Here is a 23,524-nt window from a genome sequence, read left to right on the forward strand (position 1 = left end):
ATATTTGGTTCTGCTGTCATTAAGTAGCTAATGGAAGACTCCAGGTTCTATGCTGAGTTTTTACTTTGATTCTCACCAAGAATATTCACAATTCTTTGAAACAGACTGTTTTCCCCTGACAGATACGGTGTGCCCATAATGGTCTTATCCTGAGGTGATCATATTGGGTGTTTGGAATCTATGCAGGAGTAAGGGAGCCTGGGAAAGTGTTGTGCCCACTCTCTGTGCCTCTGGGTTAGGGGGTCTACTTCCTTGGCTGGAATTGATGATTTATAGGGGTAGAAAACAAAGGTCCAGGTGACCTTAAAGTCTCCACTTACTGGGCTGGGCGTGTAGCTCCATTGGAGAGGGTGCCCTTAGTATGCAGGAGACTCTGGGTTCAGTGCAGGATACCCAAAGAAATTTTTAAAAAATAAATAAGACAGCAGGGCACAGAGGCATACACCTCTATTCCCAGCAGCTTGAGAGGCTGAGGCAGGAGGATCACAAATCCAAAGTGAGCCTCAGTAACTTACGGAGGCCCTAAACAACTTAGTGAGACCTTGTGTGAAAATAAAAAAATAAAACAAGGGCTAGGGGTGTGGCTCGGTGGTCAAGTGCCCCTGGGTTCAGTCCCCCAGGGCTTTGTTTGGACTGTGGGTTGGACTTGGTGTGATTGGACCACGTCCTGTCTCTGTGGTTCTGGGGCAGGCGGGCGGAGGCGAAGGAAGGAGGTCAGGTGAGGGCCGAACCAGCCGAGTGGACCGTTTCTGTGGGTTGAATGTCGACAAGATAACGAAAAGTGGGGGCTCAGAGAGGGAAAGTAACTTGGCCAAGTCTGCACAGCACGAGACGTCTTGCCAACCTGGGATGCGTAACGGGCTCCGATGCCAGGTCCGTGGCAGCGATCGGGGTCCAGGGGTCCCCAGGACGCCCCGGGAGGTGTCTCCCCGCGGTGGCGGTGGTGGTGGGGGGTGAGCTCCGGATCCCTGGGGAGGTGCAGGCGGCCGCGGTGGCGGTGTCCAGGGGCCGGGCGGGTGGCGCGGGCGGGCGGGGCGGGGGCTGCTATTTCTGTCCCGTGAGCGCAGCCGGCGCCGGGGCGGGGGAGGGGGCGCCCGCGCCGCCATATTCGCTCCCGCCGGCGGCCCCGCGGCGCCACCACCATGAGCACCGCCGCCTTCCACATCTCCAGCCTCCTGGAGAAGATGACGTCCAGCGACAAGGACTTCAGGTGCGCCCCCGGGTCGCGCCTCCACGGCCACCCGGGGCCCCCCCTTTTCCCCAGCCCCAGACTGGGGACCCTCCCGGGGACCGTGCAGCCCGCCACCAAGCCCCGCTCCCCTCCCCCGCTTGGAGGCCATCGGACCCTCGGGGACCCCAGTCCCCGTGTCCCTGCGTCCCTGAGTCGTTTCCCGCCGTGCACCCCGCATCCGAGCCCCAGCTCCGCCCCTCGCACCCCCCCTCCTGGGCCTCTTCTTTCTTCTTTCACTCCCAGCCTTGGGGGGCCCCCAGGCCTCCCTTTCAGCCTCTCTCCTGGGCCTCCCAGCGCCAGCCTCTTCTGCCCCCTCCACCCCCCACCATTGAAACCCGGGACCACACCCCCTCCCCCTCCCCCTCTTCCCGATCCCCTCTTCTGGCCTCTTCTCCAAGTCATCTGACCCCCCCTCCCCATCTCTCTCTCCAGATCACTCAGGTCCCCTGGGTCCCCTGATCCCCTCTCCTCCCCACGGCTCACCCACAGCCACAATGAGGGGCTCAGCAGGCACCGGGTCTTTCTTGGTTGGGGTTTGGACTTCTAGGTTCTGGGAGAGCCACCCCCTGCCCCCTCTCCCAGAACCACTGGGAACAGAGCTAGAAAGAAAGTCAACCCTCCATCCCAGCCCTCGGTCTCCAGGGAAACTGAGGCCCAGCAAAGAGAAAGGCTCCTGGTCCCATGGGCCAATTCTGCACCCTGCAAGCTGATGGGGCAGTTAGAGACCAGCGGTCACACCCACTTGTTAAACATGCTGTCACTTTAACCCCTTTTTACAGGTAGGGAAACTGAGGTTCAGAGGCTTGTGAAGGGCCTTAGTGCAATCATGTAGCAAAGGAGTGGAGAACTTGGGGTCCACATCCAGGTTACTCTAATCCGTAGGCCAAGATCTTGACCAGGCCCACGGAATCCCAGTTCCTGACCCGAGAGGGGACTGAGACCTGCTCTTGGGGTCTGATCCCTGCCCTCTCTGGCAATCCATTCCTCAGTACCCCTCAAGCACCCTTCACCCTCCAATAGGGCCTTGGAGCCACCACAGTCTTGGCTTCAGATTCCACTTCCCACCGTTTCCTGGCTGTGTGACCGTGGGCAAGTTACTGAACTGCTCTGAGCCTTAGTTCCTGTTTCTTCAAAATGGGGATAGTAACAGAGCCACCTCAGGGCTGGTGTGAGGATCAAATGAGGTAGGAGCCGGGAGACAGTCAGCTCCAGGTTTGATGTTGATCGACGGCCACCATTGTGATTCCGTGCACGTCACCAACCAGCCATGCGCTATCCCTTCTCCAATCCTTGGCACCTCCTTGACCTCCCGCTTCATCTGTCAGCTCCCACTCAATTGTCACCACTTGGGGATGCCTCTTGACTGCAGACAGGGCTGCACACCTCCCCTAAGCTCCTGAACCACAAGGACTTTGTACTTCTTTTTGGTGACCCAGAGTCTATGCGGGGGGGTATACAGTAGGTGCTCAACAAATGCTTGCTGTGTCCCAGGCTCTGTGCTGCGCTCCCCATGGTAATCTCCTCCACTCCACCCAGCCACTGGGTTGAGTAGCGATTGCTCTGTCCCGTGTCCCAGAGCCTCGGAGGGGTGCGGTGACTTGCCCAAGGTCACATGGTCAGCGCTGGGGATTTGCACCACAGTTTCTTGGGCCTCCATTGCAGTCTGCAGAGAGTTGGCCGTGCCAGCTAACAGTCTGTCTCTTGCCAGTGGCCTCAAGAACACTTAAAACCACCCGAGCATATGAGAATGGTGTCTATTTTTAAAGCCCGAATACCAGGGGGCTGGATCCCTCTGACCAGCTGTCCAGATGCCAGTGTGGCCAAGTGTTTCAACAGAGCGCTGCTAGGGATTCCCTGCAGTGAAGCACACTGTGTTCCTCTGGCTCCTGGAGAGGACCAGTGACTGCAAATGAGGGTCCCACTCCCAACTTGCATCGCCCCCAGCGTTGGGTGCCAGGCTCATTTTCCTGGGTCCCCGCTTTCTTATGGCTCAACTTGGAGAAACCTTGCAGGAACTTCCAAATAATTCCTGGAAAACACAGTATCCACTGAGGAACCAGGAGACCTGTCCGGTGAGCCGATTTTCCACCCGCTTTGCTGTGTGACCTTGGGCAGTTCCTGCACCCTCTCTGAGCCTGGTTTCTGAGCTGGGCATTTATGGGAACTCAGCGGTTTCTGAAACACTGAGGCATATTTTAGAAGAGTTGAATTCCGCTTTCGGGTTTCCACACTCAGCTGTTTGGCTCTGCCGAGGGCTAGCGTTCCTCCTCCCTCCTCTCCTGCCCTCACCCTGGCCCCCATGCCCTCTGCACACCTGTTCTTTGCTGAGCCTGGTGTCCCAGCGATGAATCTCAGGGACCCTGCTCTCTCCCAAGTTCAAAATCAAAAGGAAGTACTGCTCTGGTGACCAAATTTGCTTTGCAGCCCAGCGGGGACTGTAACAGAGGGATTCAAGTTGCTCTGAAAAGATCCTGTCCAGTTGTGCTTAAGTGTGTTGGGTGGGGTTAAAGCAGGGAGGTGTCACCTATGAGGCTGGGACATTTTAAACTGGGCTCTTGACGGATGAATAGGAGTTCAACAGGTAGAGAAGGAAGAATTTTCCTGGGAGCACATTCCCAAGGTTGTGAGGCTGAGCAGGGCTTCCGTGGACTGCAGCGGAAACACGCAGCTTGCAGACCTTGTCTTCCTTCTCAGAATGTCCCCTCAGCTGAGCAGAGCTGTAGATGCATGTGGCCACCTCACTTTTTGACCTGGCTCAAAGCCAAACCACCTCCTTCAACCTTACCTTGGCCCACAGGTAAACACTGTCAGCCCGGCTGTGTCCTTTCCTCCAGCCCAGAGCCCACCTCCCCAGCCCTTTATATTTTTTTATTTAGAGACAGGGTCTCCCTGAGTTACTTAGGACCTTACTAAGTTGCCGAGGCTGGCCTCCAACTCTCGATCCTCCTGCCTCAGCCTCCTGAGCCACTGGGATGACAGGCATGCAACACTGCACCCATCAATAATTCAAATGTTCATTTTTTTTTTTAACTTTGGATTGAACCAGAGAGGGGGACTCTACCTTCTTATTCGGAGACAGGGTCTCTCAAACGTTTGAAAAGACATTTGCAAGCTGGTCACTACCGAGAGCTCAAGTCCTCTTCTGAAGCCCCAAGTCTCCCTGTCCTAACAGCTGAGACTCCCACTGCCATCTCAAATGCCAGGGACAGGGCCTCAGGCCATAGGCACTGGGCCACCCACCTGTGGGTGCATGAAGCGCTTGACTCTGGTGCCCAGCCCAGCCAGTGAGCTGTGTCTGTGGCCCTATTGTTCGGCCATCTGTGCTGGCCTCCAGAACATGCCCAGGGCCCATCAGCCTGGCCTAGGACAGTGGTCTCCCATGGCGAAGGCCTTGACCTTGAAATTCATGCAGGAACTTGTTAGAAATGCAGATTCTCAGGCTGCAACCTGGACCCCCTGATTCAGAAAGTAGAGCTGGGGTCTGGCGTGATTGACAGTCCCCTGCAGGGGCCCCGGATGGTGGCTTCAGTCCGGGGTCCTTTGGTCTAAGGGCAGGACCTCCATTGATTCCCTCAAAGTGGGGTGGACAGGGCCAGCCTCCCTCCTCTGGTGGAGGTGGCCCTTGCTGACATCTGACTTGGTCCTGTAGCCCCCGTTTCACATTCTACTGTCCCCCCCCCCCGCCTTCCCCGTGGTGGCTATGAGACACGAGGTACGGAATGTGCCATCTTACAGTAGCAGTGACATTTACGGAGGGCTCTCCGTGTGACCCATCCCCGCCAGGCAGGTACCATTCTTGTCCCCATTTTCCACACAGGTAAATAAATGAAGGCTCAGAGAGGTGAAGGGACTTGTCCAAGTTCATATTTGCAGAAATGACAGAGTCAGGAGCCCGAAGCGTTTAGCCACACTGGGCCACCCACTCCTAGTCTGCCACCCTGTGCTGGGGCAACTCGGAGATTACCAATTCCCAACTGCTCAGCCATCCTCCTCCTGTGCCCCGTCCCTCCTCCCCAGGTTCATGGCCACCAGCGACCTGATGTCCGAGCTGCAGAAGGACTCCATCCAGCTGGACGAGGACAGCGAGCGCAAGGTGGTCAAGATGCTCCTCCGGCTCCTGGACGACAAGAATGGGGAGGTGCAGAACCTGGCGGTCAAGTGGTGAGTGTCACCTTCCTTGGGGACAGTGACTCAGTCTGGGGTTCTCCCAAAAGTCAGCCCAGAGCCCAGTAAATCGTTGAGGCCTGCCTCAGACTTTGAGAGATCTTCCTGCCTCAGCCTCCTGGGTAGCTGGGATTGCCAGAGGGTACCTTTCTTTCTAGCCACACAGCGGGTCCCCTGTTGAACGCGGCCATTTTCCTCAGTACATGAGGCCCCAGAAGAAGCCGGAGGGGAATTAAGGGTGGGGGGACAGCCTGGCTTAGGCTAAATCTGGGGCTTTGGGACCCATCTCCCTCCCTGCTCAGCCTGGGTCCCCTAGTGGGCAAAGTGAAGGAGTACCAGGTGGAGACCATTGTGGATGCCCTGTGTGCCAACCTGCGGTCAGACAAGGAACAGCTCCGAGACATCGCTGGCATCGGCCTCAAGACGGTCCTCTCAGAGCTGCCCCCCGCGGCCACAGGTACCCAGGACCCCAGGTCTCGGCACTATTCTTTGCCCAAGTTTACGGGGAAGGAAAGAAATTTACCCGTGGTCACTGTGGTAGAGAATTTAGACTGGATCCATCTAAATCCACGACGCTTGTGTCCTTTAGGAGTGCTTTGAGTGGCAAGTAATCCAACCTAAACTGTGCAGCTTAAAGAAGTAACGTGGTGTCTCTGGAGGGACCTCATTTTCATAGCGATTTACTTAGCAGCTTAGTATTGACAGGGCTGAGGTCTCTGCCCGCATCTCCTCCCCTTTATAAGGAAAGCACATATTTCCCCCAAAGGAAATATGCCCACCTTGCCCACCATGCATCCCGCACAGGCTCTGGGCTGGCCACCAACGTGTGCCGGAAGATCACGGGCCAGCTCACCAGCGCCATCGCCCAGCAGGAAGACGTGGCTGTGCAGCTGGAGGCCCTGGACATCCTGTCTGACATGCTGAGCAGGTGAGGGAGGCTGCCCTGGGCATTGGGGGCGGGGGACACGCACAGCTGCAGGCTAGCATGGCTGAACACCAGGCCCTTGACCGTCCAGCAGCCCTGCAAAGGAAAGCTTGGCTGTCCCCATCAAACAGGTTCTGAGAGGCCATGTGGCCGTCCCGAGGTCACACTGTCACCCTTGGAGAGCGCCTTTCTATTTCCAAGGGCCATCTATCTGGTTGCCATTTTTCTGGGGGGAGGAGGACAGGAGAGGATGGGGACCCGGGGACCGTGTGTCTGGGGCCCCCAGCCTGACGCTCCGCTCTGGCCGTCGCAGGCTGGGCGCGCCGCTGGGCACCTTCCACGCCAGCCTGCTGCACTGCCTGCTGCCCCAGCTGAGCAGCCCGCGCCTGGCCGTGCGCAAACGCGCCGTCGTGGCTCTCGGCCACCTGGCGGCGGCCTGCAGCACCGACCTCTTCGTGGAGCTCGCCGATCACCTGCTGGACCGGCTGCCCGGCCCGCGCGCCCCGGCCAGCCCAGCCGCCATCCGCACTCTGATCCAGTGTTTGGGCAGCGTGGGTCGCCAGGCCGGCCACCGCCTCGGTGAGGGGGCAGGGCTGAGCTCCGCGGGGCACTAGGAGAGGGGCGGGGCCTGGGCAGATGTGGGCGGGCCTATGAACCGCGTGCTAGCTAAGGGGCGTGGTCGGAGCGTCTGGGGGCGGGGCTCGAGGGGCGGGGCCTAAGAACCGCGTGCTAGCGAAAGGGGCGTGGTTGAAGCGTCTGGGGCGGGGCTGGAGGGGCGGGGCTGGAGGGGCGGGGCTGGAGGGGCGGGGCTGGAGGGGCGGGGCTGGAGGGGCGGGGCTGGAGGGGCGGGGCTGGAGGGGCGGGGCTGGAGGGGCGGGGCTGGAGGGGCGGGGCTGGAGGGGCGGGGCTGGAGGGGCGGGGCTGGAGGGGCGGGGCTGGAGGGGCGGGGCTGGAGGGGCGGGGCTGGAGGGGCGGGGCTGGAGGGGCGGGGCTGGAGGGGCGGGGCTGGAGGGGCGGGGCTGGAGGGGCGGGGCTGGAGGGGCGGGGCTGGAGGGGGTTCTTGAGCCCAAGACTTGCACAAACTTGAGCTCAGGGTCCAGGAAAGTGCAAGCCCGTTAAGGAAGGGGCTTAGCTCCCTCAGTTCTGTGGCTCAGAGGTTCACAGGTCCTTCTAAGTCAGGCTACCAGACCATTACCCTCCTACTGTGACCAAGTTACCTTAATAGCAATCTGTGAGCTAGGTTTGGATTTTTAAAAAAATGTTATTGGGGGATAATGTGCATCCGATGAACCACACCATCTGAAGTGCCTTTTAGAGCATTTTAGTGCTTTTTGAACTTTGGAGACATGCATGAAGCTACCGAATATGTAAAGGTCCAGATGCTGGACATTTCCATCACCTCTCCCCACCCCCAAATTGCCTCGTACCTCTCTGGACGCCCTGTCTCCCTCTGCCTCACCTCTGGCAGCCTTTGAATATAGCAGGAAGCTTTGAATTTGCCCTCAGACCCGTTGAATAGGCGTTCCAAGCTAGAACAAGACGGTGTGGATCGTTGACCTGTGGTCACCACCCCCCACCCAGCCCCTGGTGGTGTCAGGACAAGGGGGCTTTGCACGTTCCAATGTGGACGCCCCAGCCCACACGTCCACACGTCCACATCTGTCTTACCATCCCAAACAGCAGCCACTCCTTAGTGACCTTCAGAATCCTGCACAGACTTGGAAAAGGGCTCAGGGTTGGTTGAGTAGGAAACTTTGGGGTCCCAGGTTCCCAAAGTCATAGCTAGAAAGAGTGTTGGGGGGTCTCCAGGTCATTTCTTGCACTGTGAGGAAGGGGGTAAACGAAGCAGGATCTTCTAAAGCCTGGGGACCACCACCGTCCCCAGTTGCCTGGTCTTGTGAGGGTAGTACCTGCCTCTCCCCTTTTCCCATCCGGGGACTTACAACCTCGTGCAGGAAATAAAGCAAGACCATAAATAATGGTTGGACTACAGAGCTCCTCCATCAGGACCTGGGCTGAGCTCTTGATCTGCAGGATACATTCGTCTTCGCCAAATCTCTGCCCAGTGGGTGTTGTTACCCTGCCTGTAAAGTAGTCAGTACGGGCTGCCTCAGAGAAGTCTTGTGACCTGCTCAAGGCACACAGGTGGCAGAGTCAGGGTTCCCACACGCACCTGCTCACCTGTGAACCCTCTAAGTTGAATTCGCCGTGGTCAGGTCGGCAGGCGTGGGGGTGAGCTGCGGGCTGTGGGCTGGGGAGATCCAGAGAAGGGTCTGGCCTAGCTGACCTGCCTGGCCCTGCAGGGGCCCACCTGGACCGCCTGGTGCCCCTGGTGGAGGAGTTTTGCAACCTGGATGACGATGAGCTGCGGGAGTCTTGCCTCCAAGCCTTTGAGGCCTTCTTCAGGAAGTAGGTGCCGCAGGGAGAGCTGGAAACAGGGAGTGGGGTGAGGGGGACGTTGGTGGGGAATGGAGCTAAGATACTGGCTTCGCAGTGGTAAGATTCCAAGACCCACTCCTGGGCCCCACCCTCAGGTGTCCCAAGGAGATGGACCCTCATGTGGCCAACGTGACCAGCCTCTGCCTCCAGTACCTCAAGCACGATCCCAACTATAACGACAACAGCGACGAGGACGAGGAGCAGATGGAGACCGAGGACAGCGAGTTCAGTGAACAAGGTGGGCGGATGCCCTGTCCTGGGGGTTGGAGGTGGGCATGACCTTCCCAGGATGCCCCTGCCAGAGACAAGGAGGGGGATCAGGCTCAGCTCTTCACAGGCTGCATCTACACATTCAGCCCACTGTGGGTCGAAAGTACTTGAAAAATTAGCCAGAGGCGGTGGCATGTGCCTGTCATCCCAGCGGCTCGGGAGGCTGAGGCAGGAGGATCTCAGGAGGCTGAGGCAGGAGGATCTCGAGTTCAAAGCCAGCCTCCGCCAAAGCGAGGCCGTAAGCAACTCAGTGAGACCCTGTCCCTGAAGAAAACACAAAATAGGGCTGTGTGTCTTGTCCCCACCCCAGAGAGCGAGGACGAGTACAGTGACGACGATGACATGAGCTGGAAAGTGCGCCGGGCGGCGGCCAAGTGCATAGCGGCCTTGATTGGCTCCAGGCCCGACCTGCTGCCCGATTTCCTCTGCACCCTGGCGCCCGCCCTCATCCGCCGCTTCAAGGAGCGGGAGGAGAACGTCAAGGCCGATGTCTTCGGGGCCTATATGGTGATGCTGCGGCAAACACGGCCCCCCAAGGGGTGGTTGGAGGCTGTCGAGGAACCCACCCAGACAGGGAGCAATCTCCACATGCTGCGAGGACAGGTGGGTCACGCCTCTGCCCTCTCACCTGCTCACCATCTGCCTTCCCATCCTCCCGCCCACCCCACTGTCCACCTGGCTGCTGTTCTGTGCATGGATCTGTGTGCGAGGTGCTGGGACCCAGCAGGAACCATGCAGATCAAGTCCCTAACCACTGGGCTGCACAGTCTTGTGTGGGTGTCGGGGGGTAGTGGGTACCAGGGATTGAATTAGGGGACACTCGGCCACTGAGCCCCATCCCCAGCCCTATTTTGCATTTTATTGAGAGACAGGGTCTCCCGGAGCTGCTTAGGGCCTCGCTTTGGCTGAGGCTGGCTTTGAACTCTTGATCCTCCTGCCTCAGCCTCCCAAGTCTCTGGGATGACAGGCGTGCCCCATAGCGCCTGGCTCCGGAGTGTGCTTTATTCTAGCAGGAGGCAGAGCTACAGGAGGGGAATAAGGTCCAGTTTGCATTTGAAAAAGCTCATTTTGGCTGCTGCGTGGGGAATGGATTGTAATGAGACCAAAGTCAAGGCTAGAAACCAACCAGAAGTCGTTACAACTGTCCAGGTGACAAGAGACAGTGATGGACTTAGTGCCAGCAGAGAGCCTAGAGAAGTAGGTTGGGGGTTGAATCATTGGGTCTCGCTGATTGATTGGACAAATGAGTGTCATGTGACTTTCAGGTTTCTGGCTAAAGCAGAAGTGCTTTTCCCTGGGAAGGGGGAGAATTGGTAGAGGAGGGTTATATTTAAACTTCTACATGTTTATGTTCAAAGTCTTCATTGACTGGCTCTCATACTCTGGTTTCCGTTACTATAACAAAATACTGAAGGCTGGGTACCTACTAAAGAAAAGAAGTTCAGGTATGGTGGTGTTATCCCAGCTACTCTGGAGGCTGAGACAGGAGGATCCCAAGTCCAAGGCCAGCCTGGGCATTGTAGCAAGACCCTGTGTCAAAATAAAAAGGGCTGGGGATGTAGCTCAGTGGTAGAGTAATCCCCAGTACTTAAGTTTTAAAAAGTTAATTTAGCCAGGTGCGGTGGCACACGCCTGTCATCCCAGCAGCTCAGGAGGCTGAGGCAGGAGGACCGCAAGTTCAAAGCCAGCCTCAGCAACAGCAAGGTGCTAAGCAACTCAGCGAGACCCTGTCTCTCAATAAAATACAAAATAGAGCTGGGGAGGGGGCTCAGTGTTTGAGTGCTCCTGAGTTCAATCCCTGGTACCAACCCCCAGCCCCCCACCTCCAAAAAAAATATATATATTTAGCTCAGTGGTTTGGAGATAGAAAGTCCAAACAGTGAAAATACTTTGTGCGCAACCAGTGACTTGAACGATTGCTGTCTATGTGCAATATGAAATGAATTGCATTCTGTCATCAGGGATAACAAATGAGAATAAATAATAATTTAATAAAGAAAAAAAAAAAAAAGAAAGAAAGTCCAAACAGCAAACAGCACAGTCCCGGCTCTGGGGAGGGCTCCCCTAGCTCCCCTGCTTCCCCCTCATGACCGGTAGCAGCCACAGGCCGACTTCCTGGGTGACCTGGAGCTGGTTACATTAATGGACACCAGAATCGCCCGTACCTCTGCCGGTCTGTGTGTCCATCAGTCCAGCACTCAGCGCTTTAGGAAGGCATCCTGTCCTCGCTGGGCATCTTCCCTCGGGATGCACCTGGGCCAAGCCCCGTGGGAGTGGGTGGGCTGGGATGGTTTCCTGGGTGGCCCCTGACCGCCCTCCCACCTCCTGCCCACAGGTGCCCCTGGTCATCAAGGCCCTGCAGCGACAACTGAAGGACCGCAGCATCAGGGCCCGGCAGGGCTGCTTCAGCCTTCTGACCGAGCTGGCCGGCGTCCTCCCTGGCAGCCTGGCGGGGTACATGCCGGTACTGATGTCAGGTAGGCTGGGCTGGCCCCGGGGGTCTTCCTCTGGCCTCTTCCAGAGCCCTGAGTTGGTGGCTTCAGCCCCGAGGGGAGCCTGGGCCCCGGTCTCAGGCTGAGCCCCTGTTCAGGGAGGACGTTCCAGGCCTGACTTGCTGCTTTCTAGAAAGTTCCCTGGCCTGGGGTCCCTCCGCCCTGGCTACTGGCCAATCCATGACCACTTGGGAACTTGTGCGTAAGGGGCCTCTGTGGCTACTCCATCCCGTGGAGGGTCACGTGCATGACCCCGTGATCTCTGTGCCCAACTTGCAGGCATTGTCTTCTCAATTGCTGACCGCTCCAGCTCCTCCACCATCCGGATGGACGCCCTGGCCTTCCTGCAGGGGCTGCTGGGTACAGAGCCTGCCGAGGCCTTCCACCCGCACCTGCCCACCCTCCTGCCCCCTGTGATGGCCTGCGTGGCCGACCCTTTCTACAAGATGGCAGCCGAGGCCCTGCTGGTGCTCCAGGAGCTGGTGCGCACCCTGTGGCCCCTGGACAAGCCTCGGATGCTGGACCCTGAGCCCTACGTGGGAGAGATGTCCGCAGCCACCCTGGCACGGCTCCGTGCGACCGACCTGGACCAGGAGGTCAAGGAACGGGCCATCTCTTGCACGGGCCACCTGGTGGGCCACCTAGGTGACCGTCTTGGGGATGACCTGGAGCCCACCCTATTGCTCCTCCTGGACCGCCTGCGCAACGAGATCACCCGGCTGCCCGCCGTCAAGGCTCTGACCCTGGTGGCCAGGTCCCCATTGCGCCTGGACATGCAACCCATCCTGGCCGAGGCGCTGCCCATTCTGGCCACCTTCCTGCGCAAGAACCAGCGGGCACTGCGGCTGGCCACCCTGGCCGCCCTGGACGCCCTGGCGCAGAGTCAAGGACTCCACCTCCCGGGCTCTGCTGTGCGTGTGGTGCTGGCCGAGCTGCCGGCGCTGGTCAGCGAGAGTGATATGCACGTGGCCCAGCTGGCCGTGGACTTCCTGGCCACGGTGACCCAGGCCCAGCCGGCCTCTGTGGCCGAGGTCAGCGGCCCGGTGCTGGCGGAGCTGCTGCGGCTCCTGCGATCGCCTCTGCTGCCCGCGGGGGTGCTGGTGGCCGCCGAGGGCTTCCTGCAGGCGCTGGTGGGGACGCGGCCACCCTGCGTGGACTACGCAGAGCTCATCGACCTGCTCATCGCGCCCGTTTATGACCCAGAGGGTGGTGGCGCTCCAGCGCTGGCCAAGCAGGCCTTCCACTCCCTGGCGCGCTGCGTGGCCGCCCTGTCCAGCGCCTGTCCCCAAGAGGCGGCGGCCACCGCCCATCGCCTGGTGTGCGACGCTCGATCGCCGCACTCGAGCACCGGGGTCAAGGTGCTGGCCTTCCTGTCGCTGGCAGAAGTGGGCCAGGTGGCCGGGCCGGGTCCCCAGCGGGAGCTGAAGGCGGTGCTGCTGGACGCGCTGGGGTCCCCCAGCGAGGACGTGAGGGCGGCCGCGTCGTACGCGCTGGGCCGAGTGGGCGCGGGCAACCTGCCCGACTTCCTGCCCTTCCTGCTGGCGCAGATCGCGGCCGAGCCCCGGCGACAGTACCTGCTGCTGCACTCGCTGCGGGAGGCCCTGGGCGCCGCGCAGCCCGACGCCCTGAAGCCCTACGCCGAGGACGTGTGGGCGCTGCTCTTCCAGCGCTGCCCCGACGCCGACGAGGGCACCCGCGGGCTGCTGGCCGAGTGCGTGGGCAGCCTGGTCCTCGTCAACCCCCCGTTCCTGCTGCCCCGCTTCCGCAAGCAGCTGGCGGCAGGTAAGGGACAGAGGCCACCCTGCCCGGAGGTGGCCCTTCCTCGGTCCCCGGGTGTCCATGCAGCCGATGCACAGGGGGACCCTTTCCCCAGGTCCCAGTGTCTCTGTGATCAACTCCGAGGAGCCACAGAGGGACTTTGCTGGGACTTGGAGGTCTCTTCTTGCAGGAGAGAGAGGGACACAGAGCACAGACCTCCCAGACCCCTCCTGACGCATGCGCCGTCAGCCCTCCCCATCTGCAAGCTCCACCCCTGCATTTTATTTAATTTATTTTTAATTATTTATTTTTTTAAAACACTTTGAGATCGTTTTAATGACTCTCATTGGACACCATACCTTTATTTTATTTATTTGTCTTTATGTGGTGCTGAGGATGGAACCCAGGGCCTCACCTGTGCCAGGTGAGCGCTCTACCGCTGAGCCACAACCCCAGCCCCTTATTTTAATTTTTTAAATATATTTATTTTTTAGTTGTAGATGGACACAGCACCTTTATTTTATTTTTATGGGGTGCTGAGGATCGAACCCAGGACCTCACACACATGCTAAGCAAGAGCTCCGCAGCTGAGCCACCATCCCAGCCCAAACCGTCTCTGTATTTTAAACCAACCTTGGATGGGAAATATTTGGGGATTAAAAACAAAATTGCATCTGTACTGAACATGTACAGACGTCTCCCCCCGTCTTTATTTCCTGAACAATACAGTCCGGAAAAATTTCTGGACTTATATTGGATATCTCTCAGGGACCCTGAGGAATCTACAGAGGATCGAAAATTCAGGGGAGGGCCAGGCCGGGTGGCCCTGCCTTTCATCCCCAGCCATCCATCTGTGAGCCCAGTGATTTGGAAGGCAAAGGCAGGAGGATCACCAGATCCTCAGCACCACCTAAAAATCAACAAAGAAAGGCACGCTGTCCATCTACAACTACCAAAAAAAAAAAAAAAAGTTTTTTTAAACAAGGTATGATATTTGCACATAGCCTCCCTACATCTTCCCTAGGCTCATAATCCATTATTATTATTTGTGTGCATGTGTGTGTCAGGGGCAGTACCAGGGATTGAAGCCAAGGTGCTCGACGCCTAAGGTACACAGCACTTTTTTATTTTTATTTTGAGAAAAGGTCTCACTAAATTGCTTACGGCCTCATTTTTGCTGAGGCTAGGTTTGAACTCGCCATCCTCCTGCCTCAGCCTCCTGAGCTGCTGGGAAGACACCCGGCTGGTCTTGTTTTTCTTATTTTCAATTTTTGGAATCCCAAGCAAGCCATGCAGAGACATGCCAAAGTCTCTCCTCATGCCATACTTTCATTCATTCTTTAAGGAAAACCTACTTCCTCCTCTTTCTTCAGCCTTCCCCCACGGAAAGCAAGGGACAAAACCAAATGAAGGCAGGTCTTCCTTCCCAGGCTTGGGGTTGGTCTCAATTCCGTTGGAATCCCCTTGGCCTCCGGGCTGCCTAACCTTGGAGGAACACAGCCGCACCTTGGAGAAGGCAAACTCAGTGGAGGAGAGCCTGGCCAGGAATTCTGGATCTGCTGTGTGGCCTTCGATATGAACTTAACCTCTCTGAGTCTTTCTTTTTTTGTTGTGTTAAAAAAAAAAATCAATCATCCTCTTTAGTTACCATTTTCATCAAGATCTTATTTTTTAGTTGTTAATAGGACCGTCCTCAGGATGAATGGAGATAGTATGTCTGAAAGGCATAATGTCATCTCAAGGCCACAGGGAAAGGTCTTTCTTTGGGGAACACTAACATGACTTCCCCAGCCATGCAAGAGTGGGGGTCTCTGGAGTGGGGACCCAGTGCCTGACCTTCACTGAGCTGCGTGTCCCTGTCACCCAGGTCAGCCACATACCCGAAGCATGGTCATCACCGCGGTCAAGTTCCTCATCTCGGACCAGCCCCATCCCATCGACCCCCTCCTGAAGAGCTACATTGGTGAGCGCTGTCCCCACCCTTCATCCCGCCCGGTCCCCCACACAGCCCTTGACCTTGGACTGATTGATGTTCCTTCTCTAGCCAAGGGCAGCCAGAGACCCAAAGGCCACCTCATCCCCATGTCGGACATCAGGGCCCTGGGTTCCATCCCCAGCACCCCTCCCCCTCCCAGTTTTGGGGAGCACCTCAGACTCTCTGAGGCTCCCGTAGCTCGGTGGAACATTCTAGAATGGAAGCCCTGCCTTCTGAGCTTTGAGGGTGCTTAGACCTGGCACAAAGTAGTTGCTCACTGCGTCCATCGCATCCAGCCAGGTCTGCGCCGCTCACGGTCACCAGGGGGCAGGGGGGTTTTGTCTCTGGCTCTGTGTCCCTCAGGCCCCCCCTCGCTGTCCCTTTGCAGGAGAGTTCATGGAGAGCCTGCGGGACCCGGATCTGAACGTCCGCAGGGCCACCCTGACCTTCTTCAACTCGGCCGTGCACAACAAGCCCTCGCTGGTGCGGGACCTGCTGCAGGACATCCTGCCCCTGCTCTACCAGGAGACCAAGATCCGCCGGGACCTGATCCGAGAGGTGCCGAGCAGAGCTGGGCCGCCTTGTTAGTTCTGTCCCCCCCCCGGGGGGCCTGGGACAGAGTCCGCCTCTCCGGCCTCCATAGGGCCTCACTAAGTGGCTGAGGCTGGCCTCCAACTTTCGGTCCTCCTGCCTCAGCCTCCGGAGCTGCTGAGATGATAGGTGTGCGCCATGGTGCCTGGCCCAAAATTCAAATTTTGAAAGGCTTCAAATTGTAACAACAGGATGCCGCCAATGGAAAGTTCCACCCCTGACCTGGTGTCCAAACACAAGGACGCCACAAATAGTGTATAAAATCGCCTTTAGGCTGTGTGCGTAAGGTGTCTATGGAAGAGCAGTGAATTTCGTGATTAGACTTGGGATCCACCCCCAAGGTAGCTCCTCATGGATGTGCAAGTATCCCAGAATCCCAAACACCGCTGGTCGTCAGCATTTTGGATAAAAGATGCTCTGCCGGTAGATGCTGGTGACTCTAGGCTGCCACTCGACATTCAGGAGTGGAATCTGAGTGACAGAATCCACAGGTGATCCTGATGTGGTTTCTGTCTCCAAAGAGCTGATCATGGCCTCCTGTAAGAGCCATGCCCACACTGTGGGTTACGTAGCCTATTGGCAGCCCTTAAAAGCAGAGTCTTGCCAGGAGCAGTGGCACACGCCTGTAATTCCAGCAACTGCAGAGGCTGAGGCAGGAGGATCGCCAAGTTGGAGGCCAGCCTCAGCCACTTAGTAAGACTCTGTTTCAGACTAAAAAAAATTTAAAAATAAAGGAAAAAATTCTGGGGATGAATTTCAATGGTAAATTGCACTGGGTTCAATCTCCAGTTAAAATAAAAAAGAAAGTTAGCCAGATGCAGTGGTATCTGTCTGCAATCCCAGTGGCTGAAGGACCACTATGGCATCTGGAGGCTGAGGCAGGAGGATCACGAGTTCAAAGCCAGCCTCAGCAAAAGCGAGGTGCTAAGCAACTCAGTGAGTCCCTGTCTCTAAATAAAATACCAAATGGGGCTGGGGATGTGGTCAGTGGCCGAGTGCCCCTGAGTTGAATTCCTGGTACCCGGCCCCCCCAAAAAAAGCAAAGGAAAGAAAAATATTTTATTTTTTTATTTTTTTTTATGTGGTGCTGAGAATCGAACCCAATGCCTCACACATGTTGGGCAAGCGCTCTACCACTGAGCCACAGCCACAGCCCTACCCCAGGACCTGGATTTTTAATCTTAGGCTGTGTCTCCTTGGGCAAATTAATTAACCTCTCTGAGCCTTAAATGGGGTAAAGGATAGCGTCTTCTTCCTCAAACATTTGCAGTGGTTGAGGAAGACGTCAACTATGTGGCTCAGCTGTAGAGTGTGTGTATGAGACCCTGGGTTCAGTCCCCAGCACCCCCACCCCCAAGCGTCATTTACCAAGGACTCCCAGTGTCTGCGTGGTGGATGAAATCAACGGTTCTTTTTACTGTGATCATTATCTGGGGAAAGGGCGCTGCAGCCTGAGACTTGGGATTTGGGGTCAGCATCTGAGGGTGGGGGTGGGGCAGGAACTCAGGGTGGGGGGCTGGTGGTCTTCCACGTGGGGGCCACATCCCCCCAACTTATGTTGTCTGTCCCTCCCGCAGGTGGAGATGGGGCCCTTTATGCACACGGTGGACGACGGGCTGGATGTGCGGAAGGCAGCCTTCGAGTGCATGTACTCGCTGCTCGAGAGCTGCCTGGGCCAGCTGGACATCTGTGAGTTCCTGAACCACGTGGAGGACGGGCTGAAGGACCACTATGACATCCGGGTAGGTGTGAGCCCTCTCCCCCGCTCAGGAGACCAAGGCAGGAGGATCACAAATTCAAGGCCAATCTCAGCAACTTAGTGAGGCCCTATCCCCAAGCAAAAGGACTGGAGATGCAGCTCAGTGGTAAAACACTCCTGGGTTCAACTCCTGGTACCAAACAAATTAAAAAAATAAATCAATCAATCAAAAGAAAGACAAAGAAAAAAAGAAAGAGCCTATTATTCCAGGAGGCTGAGGCAGGAGGATTGCAAGTTTGAGGCCAGCCTCCGTCATTTAGCAAGGCTCTATGCAACTTACCAAGACCCTGTCTCAAAATGAAGGATGAAAAATAAAGGGCTGGGGAGGTGGCTCAGTGGTAGAGGACCCTGGGTTCCATTCCCAGTACTAAAAAAAGAAAAGAAATACAGTAATGTTGGACCACATCCCCACATTCCCACTGTATCAGGCTGTTTTCTGCTGCTGTAACAAAATACCTGAGCCTGAGCCTGGATACAAAATACCTGAACTTTTTAAAAAAAGAGGTGGGGACCATGATAGTGTGTGGTGATTCCAGCTACTCAGGAGGCATGTGGCTCAGCAGTAGAAAGCTTGCCTAGCATGTAATCCATCCGTCCATCCATCAGTAATATTTAGCTGACCCTTCTGGAGGTGCGGAGGATGGTATTGGCATCTCCTTGGCTCTGGTGAAACTTCATAGCTGGGGGCTTCACAGTGCCAGAGATAGATGCCTAAGAGTTCAAATGGTAAAGCAGGAAAGGAGAGCTGATAGTGGCCTCCTGAAAGAGAGCCACGCCCACACAGCGGATTACGTCACCTATGGGCAGCCCTTAAAAGCAGAGTCTTGGCAGGAGCAGTGGCACATGCCTGTAATTCCAGCAACTGGGGAGGCTGAGGCAGGAGGATCGCCAAGTTGGAGGCCAGCCTCAGCAACTTCGTGAGACCCGAGCTTGGTTTTTGTTTTGTTTTATGGTACTGGGGATTGAACTCCAGGGATTGAACCCCAGTTCTTTTTATTTTCTTGAGACAGGCTTCCTTTAAGATGCTGAGGCTGGCCTTGAACTTGGAATCTTCCAGCCTCCGCCTTGTGAGCAGCCAGGATTACAGGAGTCTGCCCCCATGCCTGGCCTGACTTGCTTTTTATCACTCCCTCCCTGTGGAACTAACCAGGGTCCTCTGCTAACTACATGAAGCCCTTGCAAGGAAACTGCTCCCAATGACCTAAATACCTCCCATTAGGCCCCGCCTCTTAAAGGCACACTACCTCTCAACACTGCCACATCCAGGTTCGAGCTTTCAGTCCATGATTCTTTGAGGGACACACTCCAACCTTCTCCAAGTGCCGGCAGCCACCCTAGATACCAGGAGCCGGAGCTGGGTCCCTGCTGTGTTGGGACTTCTGCTCCTGCTCCTCTTCAGGCCCTCTCCGGCTTCTTTACTTACCGACAGGCTCTGGGGACCCCAGGAGCATCTGAACTTGAGAGCCCACCTGTCCCCTGGCACCTCTTTTCATCCACCCCTCCTCAAGGCCAGCCAAGTGTACTGGATAGAAGTTTAGTGTCACTCGTCACATGTTGTGGATGAGGAAACCGAGGCCCAGACAGCGAGCCACTCAGGCAGGGTCCTGTGGGGACTTGGTTTCACCCTGGACCCCAGGTTTGGGGTACAGAGTGTCTCCTCGTGCTCTGGGCCCGCTGTTTTTGTTCTTGGGCAATTTCACTAAGAACGCTCTGTCTCCTTCCTTCTGGGCAGATGCTGACCTTCATTATGCTAGCACGGCTGGCCACCCTGTGTCCTGTGCCTGTCCTGCAGAGGGTGGACCGGCTCATTGAGCCACTGAGGGCCACCTGTACCGCCAAGGTAAGCCCCTTTCCCAGCCCGAGCCTGGATCACCTGGTGGGTCACCTGCAAATCATTCAGTTTCCAGTTACTGAAAGGGCCGTCGTCCACCCCTCTCCATCGCCCCCGGCCAGGAGCTTCCTGTGCTGACCATCTCACATGCAGAGGGGCCAAGTTGTGGGTCAAGACGACACAACGAAGAAATCCCAGAGCCAGACTCCTAGGCCCCTTAGTGAGACCCTGTCTCAAAAAGGAATATTAAAAGGGGCGGGTTGTATATATTCACACTAATTCATGTCTTTATACATGTACTTTGGATAATAATGATCCTCGTGTTCCACCATCATTAATAACCCCCTACCCCTCCCTTCCCCTCCCTCCCCTCTGCCCTATCTAGAGTTTGTCTCTTCCTCCCATGCTCCCCGTCCCTCCCTACCCCACTATGAGTCAGCCTCCTTATATCAGAGAAAACATTCGGCATTTGATTTTTTGGGATTGGCTAACTTCACTTAGCATTATCTTCTCCAACACCATCCATTTACCTGCAAATGCCATGATTTTATTCTCCTTTATTGCTGAGTAATATTCCATTGTGAATATATGCCACATTTTCTGAAGGGTATCTAGGTTGGCTCCACAGTTTAGCTATTGTGAATTGTGCTGCTATAAACATGGATGTGGCTGTGTCCCTGTAGTATGCTGTTTTTAAGTTCTTTGGGTATAGACCAAGGAGAGGGACAGCTGGGTCAAATGGTGGTTCCATTCTCAGATTTCCAAGGAATCTCCATACTGCTTTCCATATTGGCTGCACCAATTTGCAGCCCCATCAGCAATGTATGAGTGTGCCTTTTCCCTACATCCTCTCAACACTTGTTGTTTGTGTTCATAAGAGCTGCCATTCTGACTGGAGTGAGATGATATCTTAGAGTGGTTTTGATTTGCATTTCTCTAATTGCTAGCAATGATGAACATTTTTTCATATATTTATTGACTGATTATATATCATCTTCTGAGAAGTGTCTGTTCAGGTCCTTAGCCCATTTATTTGATTGGGTTATTTGTTTTTTTTGATGTTTAGCTTTTTGAGTTCTTTATTTACCCTAGAGATTAGTGCTCTGTCTGATGTGTGAGGGGTAAAGATTTGCTCCCAGGATGTAGGCTCTCTGTTCACCCCACAGATTGTTAAACACTGTTTTTCGAGTAGCAAACCTGTTCCAGAGCCGGGCGTGGTGATGCACACCCAGTGGTTTGGGAGGCTGAGGCAGGAGGATCCCAAATTCATGGTCTGGGCAATTTAATGAGACCCTGTCTCCAAATGACATTTCTTTTAAAAAAAGCATTGGGGGGTGCTGCAATTGCCTGTCATGTTGTGGGGCCCCAGGCCATGCCAGAATCAAACAACAAAACCTGAACTGGCTTGAGATGTGTTCAATCTTTAATCCCCTCTGACTGGACTATTCATAATTCTCATATATTAAATGGGAGAGATATTAAAATATTTGACTATTGGGTGTTCTTCCAGACCTCATGTCTGCAGCCTTATCTTTCTGTCAGTCCTCACAGCAGCTGTCAAGGGAAGACTGACTTACAGATGGGGGACGGAGGCCCAAAGAAGGGGTTACCTAAGCTCACCCTGTTAGAGGGCAGAGCCATTGAACCCAGGCCTGTGGACCTACAGGATTGTTTAGGGGTAGCGGCCAGCAATTAATTAGTAAGGTCAAGGTGGCTGGGTGTGGTGGTGCAGGCCGGTAATCTCAGTGACTGGAGAGGCTGAGGCAGGAGGATCCCAAGGTCAAGGTCAGCCTCAGCAACTGAGGAGACTCAGTCTCAAGATTTAAAACAACAAAAAAAGGAAGGAGTGCTGGGATGCAGGAGACCGGTTAGAATGAGGCCAAGATGCCAGACTGGAGCCTCAGGTGACTCTGAAGCCGCTGCAGGGACTGGCTTGAAGGTGGGGAGGACCAAAAGGGAGGCTGCCTCCTGGGTGGTGAGGCCAGGATTGAAGGACAGCTCCTCCCATTTTCCCCCACTGTAGGTCAAAGCCGGCTCAGTGAAGCAGGAGTTTGAGAAGCAGGACGAGCTGAAGCGCTCCGCCATGAGGGCCGTGGCCGCCCTGCTGACCATCCCCGAGGCGGGCAAGAGCCCCAGCATGGCCGACTTCTCGGCCCAGATCCGAACCAACCCCGAGCTCACCGTCCTCTTCGAGAGCATCCAGAAGGATTCCGCCTCAGCCCCCAGCACGGACTCCATGGAGCTCAGCTAGTTGTCCTGCTGCTCAGGAGAGGAGTCCAGCGAGCCCCGTCTCCCCCTCCGCTCCAAGACCGGGGCCTGACTTCTGTCCTTCATCTCATGGGGGGCTCTCGGGCCCGGGTTGGGGCTACAGTGCCTTCTCCAGGGACCCAAGCTCGCAGGCCCCCAGCCCCAACCGCGAGGCTGCCAACAGTGGGCCCTTTCACTCAGGATGTTGTTAGGGGGACAGTGTTTTCCAGTGACCTGTCACCCCTCCAGTTATTCTGGCTCCTTCCAACTGGGGAGTCCCTGCCTCACTCACCTGCACTCAGAGATGCATAGCATTCAGTCACTGTCTCCCCTGGTGTCCCTGGCTCCCCACCCCCACCAGTCCTCCTCCTCTGGAAGTGATCTGGGGTCTCTGCTGCCATTCAGGTAGTGCTCTGGCCAAGAGTCTTAAGAATGGGGTGGCAGGTGAGTCATGGCTGTAATCCCAGTAACTGGGGAGGCTGAGGCTGGAGGATTCCAGGTTTGAGGCCTGTCCTCTGAGAAGTTAGCAAGGCCCTGTCTCAAATCAAAAAGGCTGGGGATGTAGCTCAGTGGCTGAGCACCCTCAGGTTCAATCCTCAATGTGGAAAAATATCAGGGTGGGGGTGTCAGCCGTAGGACATTCCTCCAGCACGTGAGGCTGTGGGTTCCATCCCTAGCACAACCCTCACTCCCAAAGAAACCAGTTCAGATACTTGAGTTATTCATTCTAAATTTCAAAAAATGAGTTAGAAGCAGTGAACCCCAAACTCAGAGGTATGAGGCTTTTTGTGCAGGGAGGATACACAGGACAGGGACCTGAAGGGTTGACCCTAATGTTTCATATCTACCTTCAAATGATGTAACCAAATCAGGAAACAGGAAAGTGCGAATCACTTTTCCTTCACCACTGAGGCATAACCAGTTTGTGTCCTGAAGATTTGAACTTCAATACTAGACTTTTAGTATTGAAGTTAAATAAAAACAGGCCAAAGCTTTTTTTTTCTGTGATATGCAAAGCTAATAAAGGATAGATCCTAAATTGCTACCAATTTCTCCTCACAATTCCTATTCCCAAAGCTGAACCCCATCTTCAATATCCTTCCCAAGTCGATCTAAAGAAACCCTGAAAAATGAGCAGTTTGTGCATCAACACCAACCTACAACACACTCACCTACTGGACCTCGTGGCCGGCACGCCCGGCAATGGCCTGTCTCTTGCGACCAGCATGCCAATCCTGCTAGATCAGCTGGGATAGAGGGGGGCGAAAGGCCTAGAACCATTTCTGTCTTGTCCAGGTACCAGGCAAGCACGGCCACATGAAAATACTGTGTCTTGCAAAAGCAGAATCAAACCTTGTTGAGTACACAGAATTCAAGATTTTGAGCTTCATCACCCTAGTCTTATTGGGGACATCTTGTAACAATTGTGCCTGACAGGCAGGGTGCTGTGGTGCACACCTGTCATCTCAGCTGAGGCAGAGGATCACGTGTTGTGAGGCCAGCCTGAGCAAGCCGCTACCAAGCAACTCAGACCCTGTCTCTAAATAAAAAACAAATTAGGGCTGGGATGTGGCTCGGTGGACAAGTGCCCCAGAGTTCAATCCCTGCTCACCCCCCCAAAACGTACGCAAAATTGCAGTTTCTTCATTCTCACGAGGGCAGGGCTAACATGACCACTTGGTCCGAGGCCAAGCCTTTCCTCCTCTTCCCCAGCCCCAACTACAGCTGACCCAGGCAACCCTGGGCTCCCCGTGCAAGGGCCTAGTGCCCCTGGCGAACCCCTTATCCAGAATCTTCCATTCATGGAGGATCACACAGGTGACAGGCCAAAGAATCACCTCT

General features: G+C 55.7%; 1 protein-coding gene across 2 annotated transcripts; it reads left to right on the forward strand.

The window, feature by feature from the left end:
* The first annotated feature begins 1,073 nt into the window (after positions 1-1,073).
* Positions 1,074-22,727, forward strand: Cand2 (cullin associated and neddylation dissociated 2 (putative)). 2 transcript variants are annotated; one of them, XM_026382977.2, is made up of 15 exons: positions 1,074-1,210; positions 5,249-5,392; positions 5,698-5,852; positions 6,200-6,323; positions 6,634-6,899; positions 8,624-8,729; positions 8,855-8,997; positions 9,340-9,632; positions 11,365-11,506; positions 11,801-13,303; positions 15,147-15,242; positions 15,643-15,812; positions 17,423-17,587; positions 19,337-19,444; positions 21,459-22,727. In XM_026382977.2, exons 1-15 carry the CDS (start codon positions 1,143-1,145, stop codon positions 21,684-21,686), a joined length of 3,711 nt encoding a protein of 1,236 aa, XP_026238762.2. In that variant the 5' UTR covers positions 1,074-1,142; the 3' UTR covers positions 21,687-22,727. The 2 variants fall into 2 exon arrangements, with proteins under 2 accessions (XP_026238762.2, XP_077649627.1); XM_077793501.1 differs by lacking the exon at positions 1,074-1,210 and adding an exon at positions 2,355-2,443.
* The last annotated feature ends 797 nt before the right edge of the window (positions 22,728-23,524 follow it).

Source organism: Urocitellus parryii, chromosome 16 (assembly GCF_045843805.1).
Source record: "Urocitellus parryii isolate mUroPar1 chromosome 16, mUroPar1.hap1, whole genome shotgun sequence".
NCBI lineage: Eukaryota > Metazoa > Chordata > Mammalia > Rodentia > Sciuridae > Urocitellus > Urocitellus parryii.

Bases quoted from the DNA above. Each gene is read 5' to 3' on its own strand.
- Cand2 (XM_026382977.2), top strand. From the start codon at position 1,143: ATGAGCACCGCCGCCTTCCACATCTCCAGCCTCCTGGAGAAGATGACG. The intron at 6,900-8,623 runs GTGAGGGGGCAG...CTGGCCCTGCAG, and splicing joins CCAGGCCGGCCACCGCCTCG to GGGCCCACCTGGACCGCCTG. The intron at 9,633-11,364 runs GTGGGTCACGCC...TCCTGCCCACAG, and splicing joins TCCACATGCTGCGAGGACAG to GTGCCCCTGGTCATCAAGGC.